Below are 11,148 nucleotides of genomic sequence, written 5' to 3'. Positions count from 1 at the left end.
TCCGGCAGGTGGGAATGGGAATGGGAATGGGAATGGCTGGGAATGGATGGAAATGACCTGGGAATGGCCTGGGAATGGTGGGGAGGGAGAGGGTGGGATGGACGGCATCCTGAGGCACCACTCCCTCTGGCAGGTGGGAATAACGGCATGGGAATGCCTGGGAATGGCATGGGAATGGCTGGGAATGGCATGGGAATGGCTGGGAAAGGCCTAGGAATGGATGGGAATGGCTGGGAATGACCTGGGAATGGATGGGAATGGCTGGGAATGGTGGGGAGGGAGAGGGTGGGATGGACGGCATCCTGAGGCACCACTCCCCGGCAGGTGGAATGGGAATGGGAATGGGAATGGCTGGGATGGCACCTGGGAATGGGAATGGGAATGGAATCAGCTGGGAATGGCGTGGGAATGGAGTGGGGAATGGGAATGGGAATGGGAATAATCACCTGGGAATGGCTGGGAATGGATGGGAATGATGGGAATGGGAATAATCACCTGGGAATGGCATGAGGAATGGCGGATGGGAATGGATGGGAATGGGAATGATGACCTGGGAATGAGCACTGGGAATGGCATGGGAATGGACTGGGAATGGGAATAATCACTGAGAATGGATGGAATCTGGGAGTGACCTGGGAATGGAATGGGACAATCACCTGGGAATGGGAATAATCACCTGGGAATGGTGGGGAGGGAGAGGAGATGGGATGGGATGGACGGCATCCTGAGGCACCACTCCCTCCGGCAGGTATGGGAATGGGAATGGGAATGACTGGGAATGGCTGGGAATGGTGGGGAGGGAGAGGGGATGGACGGCATCCTAAGGCACCACTCCCTCCGGCAGGTATGGGAATGGGAATGGGAATGGGAATAATCACCTGGGAATGGGAATAATCACCTGGGAATGGGAATGGGAATGGGAATAATCACCTGGGAATGGGAAAAATCACCTGGGAATGGATGGGAATGACCTGGGAATGGTGGGGAGGGAGAGGGTGGGATGGACGACATCCTGAGGCACCACTCCCTCCGGCAGGTGTGGGAATGGGAATGGGAATGGGAATGGGAATGGGAATGGCCTGGGAATGACCTGGGAATGGCATGGGAATGGCTGGGAATGGTGGGGAGGGAGAGGGTGGGATGGACGGCATCCTGAGGCACCACTCCCTCCGGCATGTGTGGGAATGGGAATGGGAATAATCACCTGGGAATGGCTGGGAATGACATGGGAATGGATGGGAATGACCTGAGAATGACCTGGGAATGGATGGGAATGGATGGGAATAATCACCTGGGAATGGATGGGAATGGCCTGGGAATGATCTGGGAATGGCTTGGGAATGACCTGGGAATGGATGGGAATGGCTGGGAATGACCTGGGAATGACCTGGGACTGGTGGGGAGGGAGAGAGGATGGGGTGGGGTGGGGTGGGGTGGAATGGAATAAATGGGATGGGACAGGATGGGGGAGAGCGGGATGGGATGGGATGGGATGGGATGGGATGGGATGGGATGGGATGGGATGGGATGGGATGGCATCATCAAGAGGGATGGGCTGGGATGGGACAGGCTGGGATCTCTGGGATGAGCCAGGCTGGGATCACTGGGATGAGCCAGGCTGGGATCACTGGGATGGGATGGGACAGGCTGGGATCACTGGGATGAGCCAGGCTGGGATCACTGGGATGGGATGGGACAGGCTGGGATCACTGGGATGGGACAGGCTGGGATCACTGGGGTGGGACAGGCTGGGATCACTGGGATGGGACAGGCTGGGATCACTGGGTTGGGATCACTGGGATGGAATGGGATGGGACAGCTGGGATCACTGGGTTGGGATCACTGGGATGGGATCACTGGGAGGGGATGGGATGGGATGGGACAGGCTGGGATCACTGGGTTGGGATCACTGGGATGGGACAGTTGGGATCACTGGGTTGGGATCACTGGGTTGGGATCACTGGGATGTCCCCCCCCCCCATTCCAGGGGTATCCATGCCCTTTTCCCGCAGGCCCCGCAGCCCCAGAGCAGCCTCCAGCGCGGAATTCCCACCTCTGCCCGCTCCATGCTCTCCAACTTCGCCCAGGCCCCCCAGCTCTCCGTGGCAGGGGGGCTGCTCGGGATGCCAGGTATGGAATGGGATGGATGGGATTGATGGGAATGATGGGATGGGATACAGGGATGGGATGGGATGGGATTGATGGGATTGATGGGATTGATGGGATGGGATGGGATGGGATGGGATGGGATTGATGGGATGGGATGGGATGGGATGGGATGGGATGGGATGGGATGGGATGGGATGGGATAGGATGGGATGGGATTGATGGGATGGGATGGGATGGGATGGGATGGGATGGGATGGGATGAGATGGGATGGGATGGGATTGATGGGATGGGATGGGATGGATGGGATGGGATTGCTGGGCTGAGTTAGGCTGGCTGGGCTGGGCTGGGCTGGGATGGGATGGGATGGATAGGATTTGATGGATTTGATGGATGGGATGGGATGGGATGGAAATGAATGGATGGGATGGGATGGGATGGGGTGCATTTTGGGGCTCCTCTGTGTCTCTTTTGGGCTCCCTCTCTTTGGAGGATGGGATGGGATGGGATGGGATGGGATGGGATGGGATGGGATGGGCTGGGATGGGATGGGATGGGAATGATGGGCTGGGCTGGGCTGGGCTGGGATGGGATGGGCTGGGATGGGATGGGATGGGCTGGAAATGATGAGATTGATGGGATGGGATGGGATGGACAGGATGGATAGGATTGGAATCAAATGGGATTGATGGGATGGGATGGGATGGACAGGATGGATAGGATTGGAATCAAATGGGATTGATGGGATGGGATGGGATGAGATGGATGGGATGGGATGGGATGGAAATGATGGGATTGATGGGATGGGATGGGATGGACAGGATGGATAGGATTGGAATCAAATGGGATTGATGGGATGGATGGGATGGGATGGGATGGAAATGAATGGATGGAATGGGGGTCTATTTTGGGTGCTCCTGTGCTGCTCTGGGGGTGCATTCTGGGGCTCCCTCCCTTTCTGGGTGTCTATTTTGGGTCCCCTCCCTTTCTGGGGGATGGGATGGGATGGGATCAGATGGGATGGGATACAGGGATGGGATGGGATGGGATCGGATGGGATGGGATTGGATGGGCTGGGCTGGGCTGGGTTGCAATGGGAGGGGATGGGATGGGATGGGATGGGATGGGATACAGGGATGGGATTGATGGGATGGGATGGGATGGGATACAGGGATGGGATACAGGTATGGGATGGATGGGATGGGATACAGGTATGGGATTGATGGGATGGGATTGGATGGGATGGGATGGGATGGGATGGGATGGGATGGGATTGATGGGATGGGATTGGATGGGATGGGATGGGATGGGATGGGATGGGATGGGATTGATGGGCTGGGCTGGGCTGGTCTGGGCTGGTCTGTGCTGGGCTGGGGGTGCATTTTGGTGTCCCTCCTTTCTGGATTGTTTATCCCCTCCCCTCCGTGTCCCTCCCCCAGGGTGAACATCGCGTGCACTGAGCGCCGGGCTGGGCGCCCACAAGCGTCGAGGCCTGGCGGAGCGGCAGCTGGAAATATCTGCTGGATATGATCCCACCGCTCCATATCCCAGCCCATCAGCGGACAGAAATAACCCCCTCACCCCTGAGAGCTCCTCCTGCCCCTCACAAGGTTGTATTTTTTGGGAAAACCCGGAAAAAGAAGGAAAAAAAAACCCGGAAAAAGGAAAAAAACCGGAAAAAAGGAAAAAAACCCCGGAAAAAGAAAAAAACCCTGGAAAAAAGGAAAAAAAAAAGGAGAAAAAAAACCAACCAGGAAAAAAAACTACAGGGAGAACAAAGACAAGGCAAAGCCACCCTTATCCATCCCACCCCCCTTTTTCCAGGTTTTTGGTATCCCCCAGGCTTCTTTTTTTTATTATTTTTTTTCCTTCCCTCTGTGGGGTTTTTTTTTATTTTATTTTCCCCCCTCTGTGGGGTCTTTTTAATTTTATTTATTTTTTTCCCCTCTCTGTGGGGTTTTGGGTTTTTTTTATTTTATTTTTTTCCCCCTCTCTGTGGGGTTTTGGGGTTTTTATTATTTTATTTTATTTTTTTTCCCCCTCTCTGTGGGGGTTTTGGGGTTTTTTTATTTTATTTTATTTTTCCCCTCTGTGGGGTTTTGGGTTTTTATTTTATTTTATTTTCCCCCTCTGTAGGGTTTTGGGAGTTTTATTTTATTTTATTTTTCCTCCCCCTCTGTGGGGTTTTGGTTTTTTTTTATTTTATTTTTTCCCCCCCACTGTGGGGTTTGGTTTTTTTTTTATTTTATTTTATTTTTTCACCCTTTTTTTTGGGGGGTGTTTTTTCTCCTCTTATTTTCCCCTCCTTTTTCCCTCAATTCCCTCCTCCAACCCGTTTTCCTTCGCTCCATTCATCCCATCAATCCCATCCCATCCCATCAATCCCATTCCATCCCATCAATCCCATCCCATCCCATCCCCCGGGACTGTGCTGTTCCCGTTGGGAATGCCCCGTTCCCGTTGGGAATGCCCCGTTCCCGTTGGGAATGCTCCGTTCCCATTGGGAATGCCCCGTTCCAATGGGAATGCCCCGTTCCCATTGGGAATGCCCCGTTCCAATGGGAATACCCCGTTCCCATTGGGAATGCTCTGTTCTCAATGGGAATGCCCCGTTCCAATGGGAATGCCCCGTTCCCGTTGGGAATGCCCCGTTCCTGTTGGGAATGCCCCATTCCTGTTGGGAATGCTCCGTTCCCATTGGGAATGCCCCATTCCCGTTGGGAATGCCCCGTTCCCGGGGGGAATGCCCCGTTCGGTGCAGGAGATCGAGCAGAGGCTGCAGCAGCAGGCGGCTCTGTCCCCAACGGCCGCGCCCGCCGTGCCCGCCGTGGGCAAACAGGACGGCATCCTGAGGCACCACTCCCTCCGGCAGGTACGGGAATAACGGCATGGGAATGGGAATGATCACCTGGGAATGAGCTGGGAATGACCTGGGAATGGATGGGAATGGCTGGGAATGGTGGGGAGGGAGAGGGGATGGGATGGACGGCATCCTGAGGCACCACTCCCTCCGGCAGGTACGGGAATAACGGCATGGGAATGGCTGGGAATGGCATGGGAATGGCTGGGAATGACCTGGGAATGGCTGGGAATGACCTGGGAATGGCTGGGAATGGTAGGGAGGGAGAGGGGATGGGATGGACGGCATCCTGAGGCACCACTCCCTCCGGCAGGTGGGAATGGGAATGGGAATACTGGCTGGGAATGGGAATAATCACCTGGGAATGGATGGGAATGGCATGGGAATGGTGGGGAGGGAGAGGGGATGGACGGCATCCTGAGGCACCACTCCCTCCGGCAGGTGTGGGAATGGGAATGGGAATGACCTGGGAATGGCTGGGAATGGTGGGGAGGGAGAGGGGATGGACGGCATCCTAAGGCACCGCTCCCTCCGGCAGGTGTGGGAATGGGAATGGGAATGGGAATGGGAATGGGAATGGGAATAATCACCTGGGAATGGCTGGGAATGGCCTGGAAATGACTGGGAATGGCATGGGAATGGTGGGGAGGGAGAGGGGATGGGATGGACGGCATCCTGAGGCACCACTCCCTCCGGCAGGTGGGAATAACGGCATGGGAATGGCTGGGAATGGCCTGGGAATGGATGGGAATGACCTGGGAATGGCTGGGAATGGCATGGGAATGGTGGGGAGGGAGAGGAGATGGGATGGGATGGACGGCATCCTGAGGCACCACTCCCTCCGGCAGGTATGGGAATAACGGCATGGGAATGCCTGGGAATGGCATGGGAATGCCTGGGAATGGCATGGGAATGGCTGGGAAAGGCCTAGGAATGGATGGGAATGGTGGGGAGGGAGAGGGGATGGACGGCATCCTGAGGCACCACTCCCTCCGGCAGGTGTGGGAATGGGAATGGGAATGACTGGGAATAATCACCTGGGAATGGGAATAATCACCTGGGAATGGTGGGGAGGGAGAGGGTGGGCTGGACGGCATCCTGAGGCACCACTCCCTCCAGCAGGTGGGAATGGGAATGGGAATAATCACCTGGGAATGGGAATAATCACCTGGGAATGGATGGGAATGGTGGGGAGGGAGAGGGGATGGACGGCATCCTGAGGCACCACTCCCTCCGGCAGGTGGGAATAACGGCATGGGAATGCCTGGGAATGGCATGGGAATGGCATGGGAATGGCTGGGAAAGGCCTAGGAATGGATGGGAATGGATGGGAATGACCTGGGAATGGCTGGGAATGGTGGGGAGGGAGAGGGGGGGATGGACGGCATCCTGAGGCACCACTCCCTCCGGCAGGTGGGAATGGGAATAATCACCTGGGAATGGCTGGGAGTGACCTGGGAATGGGAATGGGAATAATCACCTGGGAATGGCTGGGAATGGATGGGAATGGATGGGAATGGGAATGGGAATAATCACCTGGGAATGGCTGGGAATGGCTGGGAATGGATGGGAATGGGAATAATCACCTGGGAATGGATGGGAATGGCTGGGAATGGATGGGAATGGGAATAATCACCTGGGAATGGCTGGGAATGGCTGGGAATGGATGGGAATGGGAATAATCACCTGGGAATGGATGGGAATGGCTGGGAGTGACCTGGGAATGGGAATGGGAATAATCACCTGGGAATGGGAATAATCACCTGGGAATGGTGGGGAGGGAGAGGGTGGGATGGACGGCATCCTGAGGCACTCCCTCTGGCAGGTGGGATCACTGGGATGAGACAGGCTGGGATCACTGGGATGGGACAGGCCGGGATCACTGGGATGGGACAGGCTGGGATCACTGGGATGGAACAGACTGGGACCACTGGGGTGGGACAGGCTGGGATCACTGGGTTGGGATCACTGGGATGGGACAGGCTGGGATCACTGGGTTGGGATCAGTGGGATGGGATCACTGGGATGTCCCCCCCCCCATTCCAGGGGTATCCATGCCCTTTTCCCGCAGGCCCCGCAGCCCCAGAGCAGCCTCCAGCGCGGAATTCCCACCTCTGCCCGCTCCATGCTCTCCAACTTCGCCCAGGCCCCCCAGCTCTCCGTGGCAGGGGGGCTGCTCGGGATGCCAGGTATGGAATGGGATGGATGGGATTGATGGGATGGGATTGATGGGATGGGATTGATGGGATGGGATGGGATTGATGGGATGGGATTGATGGGATGGGATTGATAGGATAGGATGGGATGGGATTGATAGGGATGGGATTGATAGGATTGATGGGATTGATAGATAGGATTGATGGGATGAGATGAGATGGGATGAGATGGAGATGAGAATGAGATGGGATAGGATAGGATTGATGGAGATGAGATAGAATTGACAGAGATAGATAGGATTTGATAGATGGAATCAAATGGAGATAGGATGGAAATGATGGGATAGGCTAGGCTGGGCTGGGATGAGATGGGATGAGGATGGGATTGATGGGATGGATGGGATGAGATTGATAGGATGGGATGGGATGGATTGATGGGAATGATGGATGGGATGGATGGGATGGGATTGATAGGATGGGACTAGGCTGGGATTGGAGATGGAGATGGGATGGGATTGATGGGATGGGATGGGATGGGATGGGATGGGATTGATGGAGATAGGATTGATAGGATGGATGGGATGGGATGAGATAGGATGGGAATGATGGGATGGATAGGGATGGATTGATGGGATGGGATGGGATAGGGATTGATGGGAATAGATGGGATGGGATGAGATGTGATAGAGATGAGCTAGGGATAGAGATGAGGATGAGAGATGATAGAGATAGAGATAGAGATAGAGATGAGATAGGAGACAATAGAGATAGAGATAGGATGAGATAGAGATAGAGATGAGAATAGAATGAGAATGAATAGAGATAGAGATAGAATAGAGATAGAGATAGAGATAGAGATAGAGATAGAGATAGAATTGATAGAGATAGAGATAGAATAGGATAGAGATAGAGATAGAGATAGAATGAGAATAGAGATAGAATAGAATAGAATTGAGATAGAATTGATAGGATAGAGATAGAATAGAATGATGATAGAATAGAATGAGAGAATAGAGATAGGATGAGATAGAATGATAGAATAGAGATAGAGATAGAATGAGATGAGATGATAGAATGAGATAGAATGAGATAGAATGAGAATGAGATAGAGATAGAGATAGAGATAGAGATGAGATAGAGATTGATAGAGATAGGATGATAGAATGAGATAGAGATAGAGATAGGATAGATAGAGATAGAGATAGAGATAGAATTGATAGAGATAGAATTGATGGATGGGATAGGATGAGATGGAATGAGCTGGGATGGATGAGATAGAGATGGGATAGGATGGGCTGGATGAGATGGGATTGATAGGCTAGGCTGGGCACAGGCTAGAGCTGGCTGGGCTGGGATAGGGATAGGATAGGATGGAGATAGGGCTGGGCTGGGATAGGGATGAGATGGGATAGGATGGGATGGGATGAGGATAGGATAGGCTGAGATGGGATGGGATTGATAGGCTGGGCTGGGCACGGGCTGGGATAGGATGGGATGGGATGGGATGGGATGAGATGAGATGGGATGGGATAGGCTGAGATGGGCTGGGCTGAGGATGGGATGGGATGGGATGGGATGGGATGGGTGTCTGTTCTGGAGGCTCCCTCTGTGCTCTGAGTGTCTCTTTTGGGCTCCCTCCCTTTCTGGGTGTCTATTTTGGGGTCCCTGGGTGGAGTGAGGGTAGTTTTGAGGCTCCCTCTGTGCTCTGGGTGTCTATTTTGGGTTCCCTCCCTTTCTGGGTGTCTCTTTTGGGCTCCCTCCCTTTCTGGGGGATGGGATGGGCTGGGCTGGGCTGGGATAGGGATGGGATGGGATGGGATGGATGGGATAGGGATGGGATGGGATAGGATGGGATGGGATTGATGGGATGGGATTGATGGAGCTGGGCTGAGCTAGGGCTGAAGCTGAGCTGAGGCTGGAGCTGGGATGGGATGGGATGGGATGGGATGGGATGGGATGGGATGGGATGGGATGGGATGGGATGGGATGGGATGGGAGCAGTAGGATGGGATGGGATGGGATGGAGATAGGGATAGGGATGGGATGGAGATGGGATGAGATAGGCTGGGCTGGGATGGGATGGAGATAGGGATGGGATGGGATGGGATGGGATGGGATGGGATAGGATGGGATGGGATGGGATGGGATGGGATAGGATTGATGGGATGGGATTGAGCTGGGCTGGACTGGGCTGGGCTGGGATGGGATGGGATGGGATGGGATGGGATGGGATGGGCTGGGCTGAGTGGGATGGGATGGGATGGGATGGGATGGGATGGGATGGGATGGGATGGGATGGGATGGGTAGGATGGATGGGATTGATGGGATGGGATGGGATGGGATGGGATGGGATGGGATGGGGTGCATTTTGGGGTTCCCTCTGTGCTCTGGGTGTCTCTTTTGGGCTCCCTCCCTTTCTGAGGGATGGGATGGGATGGGATGGGATGGGATGGGATGGGGTGGGATGGGATGGGATGGGATGGAATGGGATGGATAGGATTTGATGGATTTGATGGATGGGATGGGATGGAAATGAATGGATGGGATGGGTGTGTGTTTTGGGGCTCCCTCTGTGCTCTGGGTGCTCTGGGTGCTCTGGGTGTGTATTTTGGGGTCCCTGAGTGAGGGGGTGTTTTGGGTGCCCCTGGGCTGTTTTGGGTGTGTATTTTGGGTTCCCTCTTTCTGGGTGTGTATTTTGGGGTCCCTCCCTTTCTGGGGGATGGGATGGGATGGATAGGATTTGATGGATTTGATGGATGGGATGGGATGGGATGGGATGGGATTGATGGGATGGGATGGGATGGGCTGGGCTAGGCTGGGCTGGGCTGGGCTGGGCTAGGCTGGGATGGGATAGGATGGGATGGGATGGGATGGGATGGGATGGGATGGGATGGGATGGGATGGGGGCTGGGCTGGGCTGGGCTGGGCTGGGCTGGGCTGGGCTGGGCTGGGATGGGATGGGCTGGGATGGGATGGGATGGGATGGGATAGAGGTGCATTTTGGGGCTCCCTTTGTGCTCTGAGTGTCTCTTTTGGGCTCCCTCCCTTTCTGGGGATGGGATGGGATGGGATGGATAGGATTTGATGGATTTGATGGATGGGATGGGATGGAAATGAATGGATGGGATGGGATGGGGGTCTATTTTGGGTTCCCTCTGTGCTCTGAGTGTCTCTTTTGGGCTCCCTCTCTTTCTGGGGGATGGGATGGGATGGGATGGAATGGGATTGGATTGGATGGGGTGGGATGGGATGGGCTGGGCCGGGCCGGGCTGGGCTGGGCTGGGCTGGGCTGGGCTAGGCTGGGCTGGGATGGGATGGGCTGGGCTGGGCTGGGGGTGCATTTTGGTGTCCCCTCCCTTTCTGGATTGTTTATCCCCCCTCCCCTCCCGTGTCCCTCCCCCCAGGGGTGAACATCGCGTACCTGAACGCCGGGCTGGGCGCCCACAAAGCGTCGAGCCTGGCGGAGCGGCAGCGGGAATATCTGCTGGATATGATCCCACCCCGCTCCATATCCCAGCCCATCAGCGGACAGAAATAACCCCCCCTCACCCCCCTGGGGCTCCTCCTGCCCCTCACAAGGTTGTGTTTTTTTTGGGGGGAAAAAACCCCCGGAAAAAAAGGAAAAAAAAACCCCGGAAAAAAGGAAAAAAAACCCTGGAAAAAAAGGAAAAAAAAAATAAGGAAAAAAAAAAAAACCAACCAGGAAAAAAAAACCTGGGAGAACAAAGACAAGGCAAAGCCACCCCCTTATCCATCCCACCCCCTTTTTCCAGGTTTTTGGTATCCCCCAGGCTTCTTTTTTTTTATTATTTTTTTCCCCCTCTGTGGGGTTTTTTTTTATTTTATTTTTTTTTCCTCCCCCTCTGTGGGGTTTTGGGGTTTTTTATTATTTTATTTTATTTTTTCCCCTCTCTGTGGGGGTTTTGGGGTTTTTTTATTTTATTTTATTTTTTTCCCTCCACCTCGTGGGGTTTTGGTTTTTTTTTTATTTTATTTTATTTTTTCCTCCCCTCTGTGGGGGGTT

The 11,148-nt window shown here is 54.1% G+C and overlaps 1 protein-coding gene across 1 annotated transcript; it reads left to right on the top strand.

Annotated features, from left to right (window-relative positions):
* The first annotated feature begins 4,818 nt into the window (after positions 1-4,818).
* Positions 4,819-10,911, top strand: LOC126635143 (transcriptional repressor p66-beta-like). The gene is made up of 3 exons (XM_050306081.1): positions 4,819-4,979; positions 7,039-7,156; positions 10,529-10,911. Exons 1-3 carry the CDS (start codon positions 4,851-4,853, stop codon positions 10,660-10,662), a joined length of 381 nt encoding a protein of 126 aa, XP_050162038.1. The 5' UTR covers positions 4,819-4,850; the 3' UTR covers positions 10,663-10,911.
* Positions 10,912-11,148: the final 237 nt, after the last annotated feature.

This window comes from Myiozetetes cayanensis, unplaced genomic scaffold (assembly GCF_022539395.1).
Source record: "Myiozetetes cayanensis isolate MyiCay16 unplaced genomic scaffold, myiCay2020 scf1107, whole genome shotgun sequence".
Classification (NCBI taxonomy): domain Eukaryota; kingdom Metazoa; phylum Chordata; class Aves; order Passeriformes; family Tyrannidae; genus Myiozetetes; species Myiozetetes cayanensis.
This window is presented reverse-complemented; position numbering and strand designations above follow the sequence as displayed.

Excerpts from the sequence above, each read along its gene's own strand:
- LOC126635143 (XM_050306081.1), top strand. The coding sequence starts at position 4,851 with ATGCCCCGTTCGGTGCAGGAGATCGAGCAGAGGCTGCAGCAGCAGGCG. Across the intron at positions 4,980-7,038 it reads GGCACCACTCCCTCCGGCAG|GCCCCGCAGCCCCAGAGCAG; the intron begins GTACGGGAATAA and ends CTTTTCCCGCAG. Across the intron at positions 7,157-10,528 it reads GGGGCTGCTCGGGATGCCAG|GGGTGAACATCGCGTACCTG; the intron begins GTATGGAATGGG and ends CCCTCCCCCCAG.